Source organism: Numenius arquata, chromosome 1 (assembly GCF_964106895.1).
Source record: "Numenius arquata chromosome 1, bNumArq3.hap1.1, whole genome shotgun sequence".
Classification (NCBI taxonomy): Eukaryota; Metazoa; Chordata; class Aves; order Charadriiformes; family Scolopacidae; genus Numenius; species Numenius arquata.
Genome location: NC_133576.1, coordinates 133,304,027 through 133,327,099, shown reverse-complemented (window position 1 = coordinate 133,327,099; position 23,073 = coordinate 133,304,027). Strand labels below are relative to the sequence as shown.

The 23,073-nt window shown below is 41.5% G+C and overlaps 1 protein-coding gene across 5 annotated transcripts; it reads right to left on the bottom strand.

The window, feature by feature from the left end:
- Nucleotides 1-703: 703 nt before the first annotated feature.
- On the bottom strand, nucleotides 704-21,149 carry PCF11 (PCF11 cleavage and polyadenylation factor subunit). Of its 5 annotated transcripts, none has more exons than XM_074151278.1 (16): nucleotides 20,613-21,149; nucleotides 15,629-15,754; nucleotides 13,175-13,363; nucleotides 12,576-12,767; nucleotides 10,652-11,760; nucleotides 10,208-10,397; nucleotides 9,471-10,113; nucleotides 7,882-9,377; nucleotides 6,494-6,581; nucleotides 5,457-5,576; nucleotides 4,841-4,949; nucleotides 4,095-4,278; nucleotides 3,476-3,631; nucleotides 2,314-2,406; nucleotides 2,029-2,064; nucleotides 704-1,460 (listed from the first exon to the last, which is right to left on the bottom strand). In XM_074151278.1, the coding sequence occupies exons 1-16, from the start codon at nucleotides 20,799-20,801 to the stop codon at nucleotides 1,248-1,250; spliced, it is 5,133 nt and encodes a 1,710-aa protein (XP_074007379.1). In that variant the 5' UTR covers nucleotides 20,802-21,149; the 3' UTR covers nucleotides 704-1,247. The 5 variants fall into 5 exon arrangements, with proteins under 5 accessions (XP_074007379.1, XP_074007388.1, XP_074007397.1 ...); XM_074151287.1 differs by having other exon boundaries at nucleotides 7,882-9,368; nucleotides 9,633-10,113; XM_074151296.1 differs by having other exon boundaries at nucleotides 4,841-4,946; nucleotides 7,882-9,368; nucleotides 9,633-10,113.
- Nucleotides 21,150-23,073: the final 1,924 nt, after the last annotated feature.

Genomic DNA, 23,073 nt, shown 5'->3' with positions numbered 1-23,073 from the left:
GCAGCGCCAGCAAAACCACTTTCACAGTTGATTATTTTTACATGTATCACATACTAAGGGTGAGTTCCCATCTCCCAAGCATCCTCGCTGCAGGGGTATCACACCAGGACTGTGACACTGTTCTTTGACTTTTAGTGCTTATGTCTCGCTCCCCACAGCTTTAAAAACAAGCACTACACACGTGGCAGAATGAACAAAACATTAAATGCATATTGCCCTAAGACACACATTTATATTATTTACGTCCAATCCCACAAAGACACCAGCCACACAAACCCAATACCGAAAGGAAGAGACTCACACTCAAATATATGCTTAATTTTATTTAGTACATTTAAGAAATATTAACATCTCAGGATATCTGGTTTACCATCTAAGTCCAGTCATAAGCAACGAAAAAAAAAGTTAACCATGTTTCAAATGAGCATTCTTACATTCATTCCCCCCTGTAACGTAAAGAAAATTTGTTAAGCTGTATTAAATTCTTATGTGTTTGACTAATGGAAAAACGAAAAATCATTAAAAATTACTTAACTACCAGGCATCCTGGTTTGTTAATTGTTTGTTGGCACTTGTGTTCTCAATCAAGCACTCCGGCTGGTATGTTAATTTTTCCCCGTCTACCCAGAACTGTCTTTTTTGAGTTTTTTTCCCTGTTTGTGGTTTTTTTTGTGTGTGTTTTTTGTTTTTTTTTTTTTTTTTTAAATCTGGATATGTAAGTTTGTTCAGTAAGTTTAAAAAGAAAAGAAATGTAGGGTTGTCTGTCTGAAAAGTTCCTGCACTGCTTCCCTTGATAACCCACCTATGGGGTAACTGAAGGAAGTTATTTGCTTTCATGTTTCTCAACCTTATTGAGCAAAAGTTCTTCTTAATTCAATTTAAACTGAAAAAAGTACAGAAACACTGTCTTCATTTGATGGTGTGCATAAACATTACACTCCATATATAGCAAAAATATCTTTTATTTATAATTTACATTTCCACAAGTGAAAATTGTACATTTTTACATATACCATTTCATTCCATTAAATTTTCACGCATCTACAGAACTTTCACACAATGACACCTGAAACTGTGCAGGCATTAAGAAATTCAAATACAAAAATGTATTTATTAACCAAACAGTAGTTGAGGCCCTGCCTCAGTTGAACATTTTTATTTCATATAAAAAGTATTTGCCTTCCAGAGTTAACACAGCAGCTCTTCTGTAAAAAAAAAAAAAAATTCGTATTCATACCTCAGTTCATTTAAACAGACTCATCAGGTTCTGTTTTAATATCTGTAGATGCAGGTGTGCTCTCTTCTGCACAGGCAGTAGGGGTGTCATCAGGTTCTTCTTTAATTTTAGGTGGCGAGTCACAGGGCTCTGGGGTTTCTTGTTTAACAATGTTCAACATTATATTGAGTGGATTTTCTACAGGAGTCTTGCTGGGAGATGGTGTGCAATCAAATGATGATGTCTGCAAAGTGAAAGTCAATGTAGCATTAACACACATTAAAAAAACATTTTTAGCTTCTTATCCCTTTTGCTCTTTTTCAAAATACACACACATGGATAGTCAGGTAGTCAAAATCCAAACTTCTTTTTCAAGATCCCAAGAAAACAAGTTTATTCTTTAATAGCATTACTTTTTCACGATTACTTTGAAAAGGTATCATCCAAGCAAAGAAATTCTTAACATATTACCATAGACTATTCCCTACTGTCCCCAGGGAAACTAACTCCCGGAGCATTAAAAATGTAACACACACCAACACCCATTTACTCCATTTTTGTAAATTCCTAAGATTATGCACGTTACTCAACGATAAATCCGTGATGTGTTTTCAAACCATGGTTTCGCTCTTATGACACACAAGCTGTCATGGTACATCACACCACAAAATACATCTTGGCTAATTCTGTTACAAACTCGCCATGCCCAGGGGCCTTCGGGTCTTTTGTCTAGTCACAGGGAAGAGAAACGGGCAGCACGTTCAAACACTGAAAGCAAAATGCTTCAAAAATAGGAAGGAGGATTCACTTACGTTTTGGTAATCTTCGTAGCAAGATGGATGGTAAATCTGAAAAAGAATTGTTACACATTTAAATACATTAAAATAAATTATAGCAAGATCACTGTTTATGAACAGAAGAGTGTCAATTACACGTATCTCACAATCTCTAGAAAAACAACAGTATGAACAGGCCAAGTACAGTGTCAAATGTAACTGCAAAAAGATTTTGTGTATGTTTCTTTAGGAAAAGTAATTGTACAGAAGCCTGGTACATGCTGCGAGTTACAGAAGCCTGGTAAATGTTGGGAAGATTACCTTTTCATCTACTCTGATAGCATTCTTCAGGTGCCACTCTTCCTCTTCCTCATCCCAATACTGTTCAAATTGCTCTTGACAAATTTCACAGCTCTGAAAAGTTATTGGAATAACAGAGATAAATTTTTGCAACAATTTACTGAACACATTATAAGAACCTAGTAAGTCAAACAAGGTTCTTTTGAATTCAGCTAAATACATTAAGAGTATAACATGATTTTTCCTCTGCACTTTACAAATGATTTTAAAAAACATTAATTAAAGATCAGTTGTGTGTAGTTTGCAGATTGAGCAATGATCAACGATCATCTGGCACTGGAGACCCTTCTCACTTGAGAAATGTAAGCTTTGCTCTTTTAGCTAGGAAGCCTCTGCACAACATTTTAACAATCTAATGCTGTTTTACTGTCATGCAAGACAATCCAGTACAGGGATTTAATTGATTTTATTTATGGCATTATCTTCACTCTCCCCCTTAACCTGGAGTCTCAAATGAAAAAGGCAGAACTTTTAGATGAACTATTAACATTCTTTAGTACTTCTGTGCCAAATAATCAGCTCAGAGAACAAAGAACAAATGGTACCTTCTAAAATTGAAACAAAAGCCTTCATCGTTTGATAGCTAGTTTCTTCGAGGCTTACCATGTAAAATTAAATTGCAATTCTACCAATCTTGGCATTTGATTGCAACATCAATTCATCTACCAAAACACAGATCTACTAGTTACTTTAAGATTGAAATGTTTCTTTGTCCTAATGTCTATCTTCTACAAAAAAAGAAATTTGTGTAGAAGTCAAAAACCCAGTAAACCCAATCACTATCTGAATGACAAAGGACCATGTCCAATTCACTTGATCTATTTAATCTCTCTATGGAAAAACTCAGTAAATTAACACACTTTGCCTGTTTCAATTTTGCTAGAACAACTAATTGCCAATGAGTGTACATTTTTTTTGAACTGTGGGTGATTTATACTATCATCTGCCCCTGGGAAACAGCCATTACGAACACAAACACACCACCTATGAAGTGACTGCACAGAGGTCCAAGAACAAGCCTTGAGCCCCTGTACAGCCCACTGCATGAAAGAACGCTGGAAACTTCCATGAAGTATTAGATGATTCTTGGTACCTGGGCTAATAAAGGCAAGCTGAAACTCACCTCAACTGCTCCAGCTGGTCCAGCAGGGACACTCTGAAACTCCTTCTCTTTCGCAGCTTCTTGTGTCTTCAACACCACCTCTTCGTGAGCTTTTTCAAAAAACTGGCTTTTTGCACGCTCCTCTAGATCAGCTATTTCTTCAAACTCTATCCAGTCCTAAGGAAAAAGTTTTCATTCACACTTAGACAATGACAAATATCCAGAAATGTTAAAAAAAAAAATCTCAAGAAAAAAGACAGTCCAAAAGTACCATATTTAATAAATCTGACTTCATTAAAACTGAAATGCTGCTCACATGCAGCGTTAGCACAGCGCATGCTTTCTCACAATGCTACACTTCAAAAAGCTTTTCCAGAAAAAACACTATCCTTCAATTTCCATTCCATTCTCAGTGCGATGAAAACAGTACCAAGAGCTTCAAATTGTTTATTGTTCATCATACAATTGCCTTTTGTATTTTGACAGGCATTTGAAAACTACTTGAAATATCTAAGGCTTCATTGTTTACCAAAGGCCAACTCCTGGGACGATGTGAATTAACTGCAATCCTACAGCTCACACTGAAGTAAAACATAGAATCCAGACTGTAATTTATCCAGACACACGCTGCATTACTTACTGTTAAACTGTAGTACCATCTTCTGTGTGTAATTTTTCTGCTGACATCTTTTTCTGTCCTGTTCTGACGATAATGCCAATCTAAATGATCCGCATAAACATCTGTCTGTGAAGTTGTGAATCTCATTCCACACGAGTAACACTGAATTCCAGTGTACAATCGATTTATTACACTATCATAACGCCTACAAAAGGAAAAAAAAAGTCTTAACATTTCTTTGAATAGAAAAAGGTAAGAAGTTTCTCAGTAGGTTGCTTCATGTGCTCACAAGAGTAGAGGAAAAGCATGAATCTCCTCTAAGGTTAAAGCATACAATATGGCTAAATTCTGCCTTATTTTCTTAACACAATCAATTGAAATATTCAAATTGCCAACGATAGGCTTACATAAACTATTAATGAGAAAACGCTAATGTTGTGTTTCATGCCTATTAGCTTCATCACCTAATAGTGAACAAAATGATAGCGCTTGCATTTGGCTCAGCTTCGTAAACTACTACAAAGGTGGTAAAATTAGTAATAATAAAGGAAGAAACACGGACTTCAATTCACATTGCTGATTAAGTAACAACATGCGACTTGTGTACAGATAGTTTTCTCAGGTTAATTTTCCCTCTTTTTCCTCCCTCAAATTCTGCAAGGCTAACATATGTCACGAAGGGACATACAAAGCTCTTGGCTGCCTTGGATTAAGCGTTAGATACTACCCTGTCTTTATTCTTACTGCACTTATGCTACTGTACGCACTGTCTCAGTTCTTCAACTGTGAAGTTAGTGAGGTCTGGGACATTTTGATCTTCATTCTGGTCATCATCTTCCTCTTCAGCAGCTGGTTGCGCTGATGTGTCATTCACTTCTAGAAAGCACAAAGACAGTGTTTTATCAACATTTCAGTATGACATCAGAAAGGAATTATTAATAAATACGATCTGACTATGCTAAAATAAAGTGTGCAATAGCTAAGTCAGTAATCTTCTAATGTAATTTAAAAAAACCCACACAAGATACTCTAAGTCATTCAGAATTTCAATTTAGAAAAACAGTATTTCACCTCAGTCTCTGGCATTTAAATTCAGTCTTCAGAGACACAGAAGTATTTCAGAAATCGACAAGAACCTGACTGTAATCAAGAACAAATTACTGATGCACAGCACCAAAGACAAAAGTGACCGCTCTGGAGAGCTGAAGTGTACAAATTAAATAAGATACTAAGAAGTTAATCCATCATATGCACTAAATTCCTTCCCAAAATTCAAGTTCAGTTTAAAAAAAACATGCAGCAGTTCACCGAAGTTCTTATACTTAAGCTTTACACTTCAGCTGTGCATAAACCGCGTTGTTAGAACACAACAGATCTACATACGTGCTGAAGCGGAATCAGTTTTCGACAGTTTGAGGATCCCTGTTTTCAGCAGTTTAGCAAACAACTCATTGACATCAACCTGTCCAAGGTGGTTATCGGGGTACGAATGTGGAAGGGCTCCTAGGGAAAAACATCAACACGCACGGAGACAAAATGTCAGCATCAGAAATTTACTTTGCGTTTATCAGCGTATTTCATAACACACTTTTACACTTCTGCCTCCTGTTTCTTCACACTTTTTATTTCAAATTATTTATCAGCCTTCTTTATGTCCAGTATTTGGCTAATTTCTTCCCATGCAAGAGCTTCCTTTATAACGTATTCTGCAATGCTAGCTAAGCTGGCTGCCCATACACGAATTTCTACTGGATACTGTTTATTAAAATGTAGTATTTTCCTTGATTTATGCTTGAGTATTTCACCAGGACCGATCTACTTCATCACCTACTTCAACCATTTATGACTTTTTAGAAGCTTTTCATTACCAACCATTCATATCCTGGGAAAGTTTACGCACACTGGCAAACACAAACCAGACCTACAGACTGGTACCTTCCAGAAAAGCAAAGTGGTTTTTTTTCAGCACAATTACATAGCAAAACCACCTGGTTAATGAAAACGAATGAAAGCCTTCACTGACATGAGGAGGAACTTCTTTACTTTGAGGGAGGCAGAGCACTGGAACAGGCTGCCCAGAGAGGTGGTGGAATCTCTGTCTCTGGAGACATTCAAAACCCACCTGGACACGTTCCTGAGCAACCTGCTCTAGGTGGACCTGCTTTGGCAGGGGAGTTGGACTAGATGATCTCCAGAGGTGCCTTCCAACCCCATACCACTCTGTGATTCTGTTTGAGTGAAACCTCTAAAGAGATGAAGGTACTACAAAAACCACACCTATGGCCACCTCACTGAAGAGGATTCCCTTAGTCCACACAGACCGAGTACACCAGGACATTACAAAAGGGTAATTTTTGTGGCTACTAACAAACAGAACAATCCAAAAGAAATAAAAGGAAGTTGATTATTTCATCACACACCTGCAGGGTTCTGAACAAAACCTCCAGGATTTGGCAAATACTGTTGACCTTGCCCATAAGGCCCTGCTTGAGCAGACATGAGAGAAACCTGTGAAAGTAGACATTGAAGTTATCATTACATTCTAAACATTTCTCAATAATTTCATATAAATTAAACTCCTTCCAGGAGTGACCCATGTCAGTTTCTTATTAAAAGGTCCACAAACAACTATGAAGCATTTCCCTCATTTTCATTTCCCGCTATAAAAGCTTCAGAACACGTTCTCATTTTGTCTAACATTTAAATTATTTTTTTTTAAAATATTTCTTCTGCCTATCAAGCCTTCAATCACATTTTCCAAACACATCCTTTTAAATTGTTCCTGTTCGCCAAAACAGAGCTCATCAGAAAGAAGCTCGAGAAACTGCTAAATGTCTATTAACAAATGCCACTATTAATTCTTATCTAAGAACTGAAATAGCACCCACTACACAAAACACATCCTGAAAGCAGAAATTTTTCAGCAAACCAGCTACATTAAGTTTTAGGTAGAAAACCATTTTTTATAACACTTGTAATAAAAGCGTTTTGGGGTTTTTTTTTCCTAATTGACTGCTTTGTGGATCTATAAAAAAAAAGTTTAAATTTTTAAAAATTTTTTCCCATTAGAGGTGAGCAAGACACATTACCTGCTTTTGTGCAATCACTTAACTCTTCAAATTCAATTATTATCCCCCAAATGAAAAAATCCTCAAATCTCTCATCTACTGAAAGAAATTACTGTTTTTCACTGTTGTACAGTGTAATTTTCCCCTTTTGAATTCCAACAGGCAACAGCAAAGAAAACAGAACTCATAAAGCATGCTGGTGTCCAGATAATTTTAAAAAAACGTAGTTCAACATCTTTCTCAATTCCCCCAAGTTACGGGTATCTCTTTAAAACTCGTCATCAGTACTAACAGCTGCGAAAAAACAACACAATTATGTTGGTGCATTCTAATTACGCATCTCTTAGAAAAATTAAGCATGTATATTCACTTACATTATCTTTCATGTTTTATATAGAATTCACTTTTGTACAAGTTTAATGAAAACACCACAGGCTTCCAATTACCTAGTTTAGTCTTCCAAGTTCAAAGCACTAATTTACTGTCATATTATGAGCTTCAAACTGTTTGTAGAAACCCACCATTTTGTTTCATTGTGAAAAAAAGATTCTTAAAAAATTGCATGCGTGTCCTTAAATTATCTAGAAACTACTGAAGAAGGATGACCTTTTTAGCTTGAAACTGGCTCTCAGTCTGGCAGCTCTTCGGAAAAACCTTCCATTTTTAGAGGAAGAAAACCTGCTAATTGTCTATACAAAAATACATCTGCAAGCAAATCATTTAACACAATCAATTCTTACCTGATTACTTCCCATTGGCATATTATTGAAGTTTCCATATTGAGGACCCTGAAGACCTTTTTCATCAAAGTAATGTCCAGCTGCTCTCAATGGGAAATTCTGTGCTCCTGGGCCAGCTGGCCCATTGAAATTTGGTCCAGGCGAACCATCAAATAGATCAGGCCTCTGGAACTGCATCCCATGAGATGGTCCATTGTAGCCCTGGCCAGGATGGTCGACAAATGGACCACCTTGTCCGTATGGTGACATTTCTAGTCTTGAGGCAGGATGGTTAGCTACATTTTCAAAGCGAGCACCTTGAAGGCCAAGGGGCAAGTCAAATCTAGAGGCTGGCTGGTGAGGTCCATCAAATCTTTGAGGTATGGCTGTATCAAATCGTGGTTGTGCCTGTTGGCCAGGCGCCCTTTCAAATCTCGGACCAGGCTGTCCATGAATTCCATCAAATCTTTGCAAGAGAGATAGCTGTCCAGGCTGACCATCAAATCCAGCTGCATGACAACCATCAAATCTTGGACCGGCCCGACCGAGAGGGCCATCAAATCTAAGTCCACCAGCTCCCTGGTGTACTGGTCCATCAATCAACCTAGGACCTACACCTGGCTGACCATGCGGTCCTTCCAATCTGAGCCCAGCACCTGATGGTCCATGTGGCCCCTCAAATCTGAGCCCAGCACCTGATGGTCCATGTGGCCCCATAGGCTGACCATGTGGCCCCTCAAATCTGAGGCCACCTCCAGGTTGACCATGGGGCCCCAATGGCTGTAAATGTGGTCCCTCAAACCTGAGGCCACCCCCTGGTTGACCATGAGGCCCCAAGGGCTGACCATGGGGTCCCTCAAACCTGAGACCACCCCCTGGTTGACCTCGAGGCCCCATAGGTTGACCATGAGGTCCCTCAAACCTGAGACCACCTGAAGGCTGACCACGGGGACCCTCAAACCTGAGACCAACTCCAGGTCCTTCAAACCTAGGACCACCTACAGGCTGCCCTCCAGGCCCCTCGAACCGCAAAGGCCCACCTATCTGCCCAAGAGGTCCCTCAAACCTCAGCGGACCTCCTCCACCAACCTGTCCTGGGGGTCCTTCAAACCTCAGCGCCCCTGCTAGCTGCCCTGGTGGCCCATCAAATCTTAGGGCTCCAGCTGCCCCCGCTCCTGCCAATGGTCCATCAAACTGAGATGCACCTGCCCCCACCAAAGGCCCCTCAAATCTCATAGCAGCCTGTCCTGGTGGCCCATCAATTCTGGAACTTGAACCAGCAGCAGGACCATCAACAAAAGGACTTCCTTGTCCATCTACCCCGACCCTTGCAGAAGCTGGTCTAGGTGAGCCATCAAACAGAGGTCTGTCTTCCATTAGTGCACTTATCCTCTGCTTTGCTTCAATGCCTCCAAATCTTGATCCTGGACTTTCTGGAAACGGTGCTTTCTCCGGATCTTCAAACCTAGCTCTTTTGAAACGCTCACTGAATGGTGATCTTGGTTCCTCTCGAACACCTTAAAAAAAAAACAAACAGAACAAATCCAATAAATAATTGGCAACATCTTAGTGAGAGGTTAACAACTGTAAAATAAAGCAAAACCACATACCAGCTTGCCCAAGAAGCTGTCTTTCTTCACGGTTATCAAACCTGCAGATTGCATCACCATCTATTTTCTGGAACTCTGTTGTGCTTTTCCCCTGTTGTCTGAGAGCATCTCTAAATTCATCTGACTCCCCCCAGCTGTCGTAAGGATCGAAGTTCTTAGAACCTCTTGCTCCTTTAGTAGCATTTTGTTCCTCAAGTCTTCGTCGGCTCTCAAGCGGTGAGAGGTTATCGGCAAAAGGTCTATTAGTGCCACTTACAGGAGAGTGTCTCCTTGATCTTTCTCCAAATGGTTCTTTTCTGTCAAACTGTACTCCACGTTTGGCTTTTGCTTGCTCACATTCTATTCCAGAAAGCAACGCATCAGGCAAATGATAATCCAAAATATCATCAGGATCCAATAGATCAAGCCTTGACAATGAATGTTGAACTTGTGTTCTTTTTAGTTTAGCCTTATGTTCATAATAGGTTAGTTCTGCATCCGATAGAAGAGGTTTCTTTTTCAAACCACATTTTTCCTCTGTAGGGCTATCCCAGACATTACATCTGTGCTTTCCTTCCTGATACTGGAACAGCTGTCGGATCTGATGAGCTACCATGAGGAACTCATCTTGTGTTATTTCACCAGATGTTAAGCGTTCATTGGCCTATAATATAAAGTTCAAGTTTAGACTTCTAAAAAGAAAAGAAAAGCAAACTATATCCAGGACACTTGTATGAAGACAGATTTATTAATATTACCTTCTTAAGTAATTCTCTCTTGCTTGCAGATGTCAGTTCTTTGGGAATCTGCAAATTAGCATCCACACTTAATCGGTGCTGCTGCTTTGGTGCTCGGGGTGATAAAATTCCTTTACTAGCAGGCCAGTTTTCCCGGTGTCTTTGGTGAGGGGATTTACCAAGCGCTTGGTGTTCTTCATTCTGCTGTGAGCTGAAAGCAAGAATACATTCAAAGTACAGGTTACGTCTTTGCAACATTGCATTCCTATTAGAACTCATCATGGCAAAACATCACTATCACCTTGGAATCTAAGTATGCATAATTTCCCCATCTCACTAGCAGAAATAAGTTAAGCTTATCAATTTAACAGTCTGAACACTGCCTCCCAAAGCTGACTATTCTGAAGATAGCAGCAGAATTTCCACCAACTTCAAACAGAAGTTGTTTAAAAGATAGAAACTTACTTTTTATTTTCTTCCCAACCAGATTTCCACCTCTTGCCTGATTTGGATCCTTGCCAGTTTTCTGCATTCTCCTTTGGATCAGGAGAAGCTTTTATGGAATGCTGGCTTGCTGTTTCCTGGGGCCTGTCTTCTTGGGCTTTTTTCACTCTCCTTGGATCTCGCACCTCTTGTTTGACATTTCTCTTATTAGAATTTCTTTCATCTCTTGCTGCTTGAGTGCCTTCTTCAACATGAGACTGCTTAGGGCCCGGCTGACGTATCTTTGCAATTTTAGGAGTTGATGAAGTAGGAGATAAACTCCTAAGTCTTCTTTTGGGTGATCTCCTCTCTCGTCTTTTTGGAGAATGTGTAGATGGCGACCGTGCCTTAGGAGAGCGTGATCGTGACCGTTTTCTATTACTTGATCTCCCTTGTTTTCCACTCTGTTTTTCTGACTCCTCTGTAGTCGTGTCTTGTTTCTGCACAGCACCATTAATTACTTTATTTCTGCTGCCTGCTGGTCTATGTTCACCTGTCTTATGTTCCTCTTTTTCTTTTTTCTCTGTAGATCTCCTCTTTTCTTTCACCTCCTCCTCTTTGCCCTCTGACTTATCTTGAAGATGTCTTTTCAGTCTTGGATCCCGCTTGCTAATTTCAGATACTTTTGTGCTTTCACATTCCTGTGTTTTAGTATCTTTAGTACTGGGTAGCTTATTTTTTAATGGGGATGGTGATTTCGATTTCGCTTCTGACTGGTCAAGTTCTTTCTTCTGTGTTTTTTCACTTGCTTTCAATTTTTCTGGTTTTGTAGAGTTTTGTTTTTCAGCCTGTGTTGTTTTGTTTGCCTTGGAGTCAGACTGACTCGTCGTGTTCAGTGGAAATTCTTTCCTATGAGATTGATCTTTAGCATGAGAGGAATGTTGAGCCATCCGATTAAGTCGAGGATCCCTATTTACTATTTTCATATCATGAAGTGGAGGACTTGGGGATGGTTTGCTTTTTTCGGATTGCACAGGAGTCTGATGGGGTGGTTTAACTGTTGTATGAGGTGTGGGAGACATGTGTTGCTTGGAAGGTGCTGGAACTGAAGCTATAGTAGATGATCCTTGCTGAACACTAAGAGATACGGCCTGAAATAGGAAAAAATCCAGCCTTAATCTGCATGACACACCCAGAGATGGTCATATCCTGTCTCGAAACCAAAACTGTAAACAGAAATGTCCTGAAAGTTATGAGATTCAGCCATTTCTCTGGAAACGACCCATTAATTGCTAATTACAAGTGTTAAAATAATGCAGTTACAAAAGATCAAATTGAAATATAATGCAAAATCAGTACTGCAAAGTCAATACTGCAAAATATGTAAGTTAGGCACACGGTCTCATTACAGCGTTAGTCTTTCTATATATTCCACGTGTTCAAGGCAACTAAGCTGCCGAGTGTCTGATAAAATTTTCTTATTTTTACACTTCAAAGACCCTTTGTCTTGGTATCATCAACCGTCAACACAGAAAGACTTTCCATTACGGATGTAAAACACCACAGCTTAATCGCCACCTTCGGATGGTGGCATCAAACCAACTTGACCTAGTAAGGAAACTGACTTGATTTCAAACGATCAGGCTTCCTTGTTCTGTAAGAGCAGATGTATTTGGAAAAGCCTGGCTTGCTGTGAGCCATGGGAAGAGGTGGAAGACAAGGACCGTAGGCAGGCATCATTTTGGAGAGAAGTTCAAAAAAAAAAACCAAGAACGTCACTTTTTTTACCTCTATTTTAAGTGTAACTTAACGTTTTTAGGTACCACAGATCAACTGGCATTGCTTTAGTCCTAAAATAGCTACACTTGCCTAACATGAAGAAAAAAATAAGGTACTGCAGTTACCAAGCACTGTCCAAAAGAGAGTGAGCCCCAATGATAAAAGTTTCATCAGCTGTCCTACTCACCAACTGTGCTTTAGTCTGTTCCAGCTCCAGCTCTAATTTTTTTTGCTGAAGTTCTAACAACTGCTTTTGCTTTGCAAGTAATTGCTGCCTTATCAGTTGCTCCTGTGTCAAATTCTTTTGTATTTCAGGAACAGCTGGAGGAGTAGAGGCACGAGAAGTGACAGCAGAGGTAGGTGCAGTAGATTCCTCTGGCTAAAAACAGAATAAAAAAAGTTACATTTAAAATCCTGACGGAATCAACTAACTTCATCTCCTTTAACTGTTACCATGATCCAGAACTGGGATTTAATTTGCAGAGCAGTTATAAATTGCATTTTTAATGCAAAATATAACTGAAACAAAACTTTTGCCCCGCTGGAATTTGCCTATGACAGGTGTACATCATTTAATATAAATTCATCAACGTTCCCAAATCCAGAATACAGTTTTCAAATACAAGAACCAAACCCATCAAATGTTCTGAATTCACAAATGGCTCTTACCTGTCTACAAAGGTCAGATACCTCATTCTTAACATACTAAATTGTAAAAAAGCAGCATACAAAAAATGAAAACTACACGTATTACCATCTGTTCATACAGTAGGCATAAAAACTTACCGATTTATTTAAAAACTTAGGATTCACATGGATGCTAGAAGTATTCACATTTGGGGGCAGAGGTTTAATTGGCCAAGCAGGATCTAATGAGTTGACTCTGACATCAAGTGCATACAGTTTCTTCAAAGGAAAAATATCATCCCATGTGGAGCGTAATTTAAATAAACTTTTCCTAGTATTTTCATCCACCTAAAACAATAAAACAATTCTATGGCTTGATAAGTTAATATAAAACAATTTCTTAAACTTTTCTGTAGAACTTAAGATTTATTTCCTATTTCTATCAACAGTTTGCCATTTCAACATATTGAACTTGCTATACAGAATTTATAAGCAATGGAGATCATACATCTATACCAACGGAATCAGTAACAGAAGGTCAAATGTGGAATAGTTGTTTCAAGGCCATTTGAAGATTTTATTGTGTATTACCATTCTCTGAGAATTTTCTTTCAACTTTTCCATTACCAAAATTCTCATTTTACTTGCTCAACTTCTGTGGAAAAAATACAGTAACAAAAATATTGAAAGGCAACAGCCTCTAAGACAATACATTGTTCAAGCCTTTGTGCTGAATGGAGTATAACAATGACAAACAAATCAGAAAACAAACTTTGTGACCAGAAAAGGTGTTTTGCTCAGCTGTTCAGTCACTGAAGGACTTTTTTCCAAAAAATGGGGTATTAGCTAAAATGAAGTCAATTACATTTCAGTTCAGCTGCAAAATTAGACTCATCTGTGAGCCACAGAACAAGTGGACTTGTGGGACCAGCGCCCATTTTATCTCTTCACAATTAGTTTGGATTAGTTCGCGATAGGTAAGTCAGAAATTTACAGTAAAGCCAAATTTAGTTCACCTCATACCTTGAGTTGTTCATTTAAACAACAAATGAAAAACATTTGAGGACAAAATATATGCAGCTGTCGTAAGGTCAATATCCCAATTCAATCTTTAAGTATTGGCTATGATGATGTTTTTTGTTGCAATTTTATTTTTTAAGATTACAGCAAGACACAGAACAGTCTCAGAAGTTCAGAGGTTCTTTTGGGGAGGAGCAGGAACTTCAGTAATTCATACTTAGCTATTGGGGGGTGCCTCTATACAGTTTTCAATGAGAGGGCATGAAGTTCACTGCAAATGGTGCAGAAATGACTGAGCAAAAGTTTCTGACTTCATTAAGTGTCTAAAGATACCTCAGTGACCATTTACTGATAAAACAGAATTTGTAACAATGTCAGCGCTGGAATTCTACTTGCACCTTTTAACATGACCAATTAAGCTATTCAAAGTGACTGTCAGTTTACACATTTAATTAATACATATTAACTAAATAGTTCTAGTTAGCTTAGTAGACAGTTAACCTATAAAACTGAAAAGGTTTTTATCCAGAGCTTCAGCTGCAACATTAAATGCAACTCAGTAAAAAAACATTCACAACTTAATACTGAAAAAACAATTGTCTACCTATCTACCTACTCTACACACAGGACTTAAAGTCTTCTATGGTCATTATTACAATCTATTCCTTACTTCACCATGCATTTTACATCTGAAAACCATATATAAATCATACTGGGATCTCAGGTCCTCGCTGATATGTACTGATAGATAAATATGCAAAAGCTCCGTTCGTCTCATTAGTATGAGATGCCACTTTCTTACAGCATAACAGAAACCACAGAAGTTACCCCTTCATTTCTGATCCAAATTAAACCCTTTCAAGTCCAGCCTTTCAAAAACTGGACTTCAATTTGCTTTTCTCACTGAGGAATACGCAAAATTACCTCACTGGGTTTAACGATTAAAAGTTAAGATATGGCAGCAGTTTTCAATGTTGAATGAAATTAACACGCATTTTTAATGTAATATAGCAATACCAGCTAAGATACCACCACCCCCAACATTTTCTTGAAATCACAGACCACCAGGAGAGAATCAGATGTCAGTGCTGCTCACTCTTCACAGTTTAAGCACTCCTTTTGCACATGACGAATTAAGTCAATCAGAGAAACCTAACTACAGGAGAGAGGAGCTCCGAGAAATCCACAAGAAACTGATTCCCACTGTATTCTTAGCATAAAGACTATGTACTATCTTAAAAATAAACCAACAATTCATAATTAGTTGGTCTATCCACTACAAAAAATCCATCCAGGTAAGTAATCCGTAACCAAAATACTGTTGTTAAAATCTTGCCTGGATAGGAAAATTACAGACCTTTATGAACCAAATTAAATGAAGTGAGACTTTGCATCTTTCAGCTACCATGCAGCCTACATGCTTGATAGCAGCAGGAATAGTCTTCCACAGCACAGACACAGTACTGAGATTTATAAAAACCAATCAACTTGTAGAGTTCACCACCCAAGAAAGCCCAAAAGTGAAAGCATGTATTTATTTTACCAGGAACAAATTTTGTTTAGAATACAGAACTTTTCTGAAAGTGTATATACCTTTTCAAATACACAAATAAATGTTGCAACTAGGTTTTTAGTAAATGCAGTAAGATATTCTCTTCCCACATTCTTGACAATGGAATCCATAAGGTACATAACAGGGAGCTTCTCTGATGCAGGAGCCTGGAGTAATAAGAAGAAACTGAGAAGTTTAGTACAACAAAAACATATCTTAAACTTTTTAAATAAAGGGATTACCAATCCCAGAAATACAGACCTCTCTTTTCGGTTACCACTATAAACATCAAGGGATTTGGCTTGGGATTTTTTGTTTATACAAAAACTTAATCTGGAAAATCGATACTCAGTTCAAAGTATAATGCAGTGGGTCTATTACACACACAAAAAAAAAGGAACACCTTAGGTTATTTTGTTTGCTCATCAAAGCTTTGGAAAAAGTGGGGGAAGAAAAAAAGAAAAAAAAAAAAGAAGAAAAAAGAAGCCCACAAGACAGTATTGCTGCTAGTGTACTGAGTGTAACCTTTCAAAACCCACGTCAGAAAGTAACTTTAAGTTAGCAGGAAACCATCGTTAGCACTTCAAGGAATTTGTTTTTCTGGATTTCACAGAACGCAAATCAGACTTCTGGCAAATAGCCCAAATCAGTGAACTTCTGCAGCCGTAGACTATATGTCGTGTATCAAGAGTCTTTTCATAAACTACACGCAGAATAGGTCGCAACTATTTCACTGTAATCCAAACGGACGGAGCAAGTAGTCCCATTCTCTCTTGGCACTTGCAGATAGCGACAGTTCAGATTTCCAGAGTGCATGCAAAAATGCAGTGTCAGAACAAAGGTCCAAAATCCAAACAAAACTCAATTCCTAGTCAACCGGGGAAATGCACAGACAAGCTCAGGAACTGCAACCACGATTTTCATGGGAGGGAGTCTTCAAACTCTGGACACATCTTTGCTACAAGAGGCAGCTTGGGTTTTGTTGTTTGGGTTTTGGCGGTGGTTTTTTTTTTTAAATCCATTTTCAAAACTTGTAGCAAGTTTGTGCAGAAGTGTGGTGACGCTGGATCGCTACAGCGACTTCAAACGTACACAAAGCACTACTGGCCCAAATCAAGGTGGTCTTAATGCCCACCTTTGGCTTCACAAAGTAGAAGCCACAGCACAGTTCCAGAAAACATCAGCAAGTACACAGACTTGTTGAAGAGGACATGAAAACACCACAAGCTGTGTGTTGACCATGATCCCCTTAGAAGAGCATCCACTCATAGTAAGTCCCATTTATCACCTGGTAAACTCAGGATAAAACCAGAATGACTTTCCTCACTGCCCATTTTAAACAGGATAGGCTACTAGGTTAATTAAGACACCTTACTTTGCAGCCCCATTGTCCAGAAAAGTGTATGGAAGTGCTCTTGCTTTACAATTTTAGATTTAATTCCTTCCCCCTTTAAGGTGGTTCACAGAAGGGCACCAAGTCAACAATACTTTTATACGGGTGAATCGTAATGTCTCCTTGCCCTTATATGTGTATTAATTTACCATGACCTGAAACTTAACATTGAAGAGGGCAGAACTCCTCGTTAGTTGGGAGGGGGACAGACAGACATTACTGCCTTTGAGCATATTAAAAAAAAAAGTAAAAACAGGCAGGTAGTGTATTTTGTACATGAAAAGAAAAATGCAGTTTGGTTAGCTAAAACTAATTGCAGCACATTAAAAGCTTATCTCACACTATGATGTAATACTGAGCTGTAAACAAGCTAACATGCAACGGTATTAGAATCAAGGCATCTCTCTAGTCTCAGAAATCTAAGACTGTGGGTCTACTGCTACTTAATATTAAAATGTCTGTGGAATACTGGTTTCTTTTTTAAAGCAGCCTGCACAATGACACATTAAAAACACTCCTCCAAGTTCTGGATGCATTCCTTTATAAAAAGTGACAGTGCACCATTTCTGACTTTAAAAAAGTCAGCTGTTAGGGAAACAAAGAGCTGTCTCACAAGTATCTATGCCCTGACATAGTATGTTATATTCTTCTATTTCACCACTGTACGGAAGTAGCTCACTATACTCAGCTAAGCTTCAAGTTTGAGAGACGGGGGAATCATTTAGTAGCAAAGGCACTGTAACAAGTTTAACTGTCACTTTCATTATGCATCAGACTGTTAAAAGTAATCATACATGGAAGCACGGTAATCTAGTAAGGAAGCCTACTTCAAATTATGGCACAGAATTAGAAGTTTAGCAGCCTACCCTGCTTCAAATATAAGATACTCAGGTGTCACAGTTTAAGAACCATGATTTAAATACAGTTGGAATATTTAAGTCTTCTCTTCTGGAGTGTTTATTATGTCAAGGTATCTAGCACATATTCCAATAACCACAAAAGGGAATCCCAGACTTGAATGTATTTGGTTTTCAGGCGGTCTATACAGCATCCCCTAGCAAGAAAGAGGCCCACATGACACTAACCAAAAGGCAGGGAGGCGCCGCATAATCACCAGAACACAGAAGAACACTAACTCTGAGCTCATCATTAAAGACTTCATTACAGAATTCCCTCTGTTCCTTCAAAGAATGTAGGAAAGCTATTGTTGGAAATGAGTGGCTCTTTTTTATTAGTTTCCTAAAAGATTTCAAGTTTAAAATCATATCTGGCAATTGAACCCCAAGACACAAACTTGTGCAAAAATTTGTTTAAAAAAACAACCTTGTATACAAAATGGGTCTTGGAAACAAATTCTGCACTATACAATGGTAAATAAAAAGACAAATACATATTTCACACTTTTTATTTACAAATTTTATAATACCAGTCACACATTTCAGAACCATTTATTAAATTGTAAAGTAGACCACTCAAGTTTTACACTAAACAAAACTGTCTCCAGGCAACACTTTTTAAAAGTGGCTTAGTAAAGGAGATCACTTTCCCAGAAACTAAAAACTTGCCTTGAATAAACCACAGTCACAAACAGTAACTAGGCAAAACTCACCATTGATACAGGATTTAAGACATCTTTAAAAAAAAAAAAAACCCACCCACACTTCAGGGCAGGTTCTAAATCACCCAGAAATGAAAAAAAAAAAAATAATTTGACAGCATGTATATTTATCACAAATCATTATATACATATCCACTGCCCTTTAGGAGATATAATGGTGAGATCTATTAGATTGATATCACCTCCCCAAGGAATGGCAAAACTCAGCCACTGGCAGCATTTAAAACTAGACTGAAGAGGTCTGTGGAAAACTAAAAAGCCATCCTGCATTGACAGAAAGATAGATTAAATAACTTAAGAGAGCCTTCCCTCCCCATCATTAGATAGTATAATTCTCACCATTATAAACCACGATTTAAAACCAAAGGAAAAAAGCCTTTGAACACCTGAGATCAGAGGGAGCAAGGGAAACAACGGGGGAGGGGGTGACTGGCACGAATAGGGGGGGGAGGGATTGAAAAAAACCCATTTCTTAGAAAATGCTGCTGTTAAAAAGGTGCTGTAAACCCCCATCCATGTGCTGTGGCTGACTGATGTCAGCAACTGCCTGGGCTGGGCTCAGAGGGAGCCTCCTCTTTCCCTTCTTTTTATATCATGTGCCTTTCAGACGCCATGTTAGGATCCTACAGGCTGCTGCAGTTTCTACAGCCAGGGAGAATTTCTTCTTCCCCACCCTCAACCAATTAACTTCTCTAGCCAAAATAAATTAAACACGCACACAATGCTAGCAGTACTCAGGGCACAGATCACCTGAAATCCAAACAGATTATCCCAAACCCACAGAATTTTCTCTAATCAGGCAGAGCAAAACACCCCCCCAACCACCACCACCACACACGCTTCTCTACCCGGAGCAGATGATCACCTTTCACCCGCAAACTTTTCTATAAGTAAGGGTGCCCACCCCTCAAAAATTAGTATCTCACGGGGACCGCACTGGGAAAATAGCCTTATCTTAACTGGTACTTAAAAGTCGTTATATTTAGCCCTTCAGAAGTGAACAATTTGCGTGCTATGAAGTTAACCTTATTTTCGTTCCTTTAAACTACACCCCCCAAAAAAAAAACACCCAACCTTCCACAAAATCTCTAATGATCGCAATATTCACCTACTGTTGAAATCGCTAAACGCAAAGGGGTTAGACATTGGATTTGAGACACTGAATCCTGGCTCCACGTAGGGGGGAAACCCAGCTACAAGGGCGAGGTGCTGCTGCCCAGTCACTGCCAAGCCGCCATGTTGTGTCTGGTATTTACACGGGGCTTAAATCGCGAACCACGCTGCCCTCCCACAGCTTCAGGGTTTGGTTTTGGGTTTTTTTTCCTCTTTTTGGGGGGAGGAGGAGGGTCCCAAACCCTCCCCTCACTACGAACAGGGCGGTGTGGGGGCCGTTCCCCTCCCTCGAGTCCCCTGCTCCCTATGGGATGGGGGGGGGGGGGGGGAGAGAGTAGGTGGGAGTTGAGAACAAGCAGCAGCCTCAAGCTCCGCGATGGAAGAAGTAGCCCCCGACGCCTCGCCCCGCTGCTCCCTGATCCCCTCTGGGCCACGCTTCCCTCCGCCTGCTTCTTCTCCCCCCACGGCCAACCCAGGCCTCCTGGCCCGGGGCCCTGCCCCACACCCCAACACCCTCTGCTCCGTCCAAATCCTGCCCTCCTTGCTCGACCCCTAATCAGCCACCACCCCCCCCCCACAACCTCCACTGAGCTCCCCTGCCTTCCCCCTCCGCCCCTAACCCGGCTATACCCGCCCGCCGCTGCCCTCCTCACCGTCGCCTCCCCCCGAGCCTCTCCCTCGCCCCGCTTCCCGGCCCTCAAGGCCTTCTCAACCCCCGGCCTTGGCTGTCTCTCCCTGTCCCCTCTCCCCTTCCTCCTCAGCCCGGCTCCGCCCGCGCCCCTCGGCAGGCCGTCTCCCCCAACGCCTTTCCTCCTCAGCCCCCGAGGCCGCCCTAACCCGCTGCCCCGGCCGGTCCCCCCAGCAGTATAGGTAGGAGTAGTAGTCGGTGGAATATAAAAACCTTGGCGATTTGCGCCTCGATCAGGGAGACGATGTCCTTGGCGAAGGGCACGTTCTCCTCGGCCAGGATGGTCAGCATGTTGATGTGTGGCTTGCTGTTGAACGTCAGGTCCTCCAGCGACGACTGGTAATCGCGGCACGCGTCCTCCCGGGCCTCGCTGCTACCAGCGCTGCTCTCCGGGGCCGACATGCTTCTCCGACCGGGGCCCGCACAAGGACCCGACCCACCGACCGACAGCCCCCTCCCCGCGAATCCCCTGCCGCCGCCGAGCGATGCCGCCCCCCCCCCGCCGCTGCCGCTGGGCTCCTCTACCGCATCCTCCGGGCTGCGGCTCCCGCGGGCTGTGGTGGTGCTGCCGCTGCCGCCGGTGCTGCTGCTTCTTCAGCCGCCGCCGGCGGGAGTCTCAGCGCTCACAAAATGGCGGCGGCGGCGGCTACGGTTCGCAAACCTCTTCCTCCAGCCGTTGCGTCATGTGAAATTGTTCTCGGGAAAGGGGCCGGCGGCTTGGAAAGCCCCTTTTGTTCCCTAGCTGCGCCCTGATTGGCTGACACCCCCGCCCGCTCAGACCGCGATTGGCCCGACCCGCCCCCCGCCTCCTCTGATTGGCTTCTGCCCTAAAGCCCCGCTCTCGCCCCAGCGTACAATTGGCTGCGCCTCCCTACCCTCCTGCTCCGAACCCGCCGTGCCTCTTCCTACCGCCTTCCCTCACCGCCCCGAGCGTTGATTGGTGGCCCCCGCCTTTCCGCCAAGCCCTCAACTGCGACTGCGCGTCCCCGCCCACCGCTCAGTATTGGCTGAGCCCTTGGCCTGACAACACCCGTGCCCACCGCCCCGTCCCGCCCCTCGCTCGCCATTGGGTGAGTCGTTGGCTTGGCAACGCCGGTGCCCACCGCCCCCCTCCCCGGTCGGGCCTGAGGCCTGACTGCAGCCTCAGCGCCTCATGCAGCCACATCCCCGGGGACCGAGCCCTCGACACCAGGAGAGCGGCGAGCGGTGCCAGCCGGCAGGACCCCTACCACAGAAACCACACAGAAAGCAGCGCTCGTACTCGGCTCCAGCGAGTCGTAACGGTACAGGCCGCGGCGCTCACCTAGGCCCGTCAGCGGCCTTGTCCGCTCCCGGGATGGTTGTGCTGCAGGAGCTGGCAGGGCCAGTTCGCCACAGAGGTGTCAGCACGCTGCTTGGTGCCAGTTGACTCAGGACACGGGATTTTCCTCACCTGACGGGAACTCACTTCAGCAAGTGACCCTGGCATCCGAGCTTCTCTGACGCCCGTATGTCTTGCACCTTTTAACTGGACACCCCTCACACCAGTGTTTTTAGGTCTAAAGAGGGCCAAGAGCAGCATTTCTCCATTTCACTAGCAGGAGTGTGCTAGTACAGTCAAAAGTAACACAACCTGCTCTCGGTCATGAGGTTTGCCCAAAGGTACCTCTTGGAAGTTAACTTGCTTGCAAAGCATTTTACGGTATACCCATTCCTTCCCCCCTGCCGCATATTACTTATTAACTGTGGTGAACTGCTGGTGTTTGAAAGTAGGCCATGGGTGAATGCTTTGTTAAAATACACTTTGAAAAACACGTTCTGTGAGGGAATTTTTTAAATGCAAATTCTGTAAATATAGCAGAAAGATAGCAAAATTGGAGACCTGGTAAGTGTCTGGTAAAAACTGCTGTTTGCCGTCTTACCTGGATAAAAATATATTTTAGTTTCTGTGTTCATGTTCATATTCCCCTTCCTGAAAAATGCAACTTTCAAAACAGGGAAGACGGGACAGGAAATGCAACAGCACATTTTATTTGCCCGTTGAATTGTGTGTTCGTGTTTGTTCCTGTGAGCCTTGAAATGCTGTGCTTTGTACACGCCACTTTGCCTTTACAGTGTGTCACCATAAGATAAGAAAATGAAACTAAAGTTTCTGTCTCCGGCCAACCGAAGCTGGGATTGCAAGACTTTTTCTCGGTGTAAATATTAGCCAGCTATTTGAAGACACATTGTCCAGAAAGAATATTAATTATGTACCAGGAATCAAGCTATAATGTAAACCCAGTTTATTTGGCAAAACCAGTACATATTGTTCTGCTCCTAGGGGAAAAATGTGGGGGTGGGGAAATCTAGCTCGTCCTGAAACGACTATATTTGTAAGTTAGAATGCTCATTCATACTAATTACAGGAACAAAACCAATAATATGAGCAAAACTGCCTTGATGAGGATGTCATGTGGTCCAAGGCCACTCTCAAAACCAGATTTGCTGTTTACAGATCAGGAAAGGACTGAGCGTGACGCGAGAAGAAGCAGTTTGCTACCCTCCAGAACACACCTGGCTCCCTGAGACTGACTACACCCTACGTGCCTGAGCAGATCCAGTATTTTGGTGTATTACAAGTTTGTTTTTACTGGTCTTCCTATGAAGCCAGAAGTACCTCAACAAGGTCTGCAAGCTGTTGGCAAGAAGCTGC

Excerpts from the sequence above, each read along its gene's own strand:
- PCF11 (XM_074151278.1), bottom strand. The coding sequence starts at position 20,801 with ATGTCGGCCCCGGAGAGCAGCGCTGGTAGCAGCGAGGCCCGGGAGGAC. Across the intron at positions 15,755-20,612 it reads TCGAGGCGCAAATCGCCAAG|GCTCCTGCATCAGAGAAGCT; the intron begins GTTTTTATATTC and ends TTATTACTCCAG. Across the intron at positions 2,065-2,313 it reads CTATCAGAGTAGATGAAAAG|ATTTACCATCCATCTTGCTA; the intron begins GTAATCTTCCCA and ends ATTCTTTTTCAG.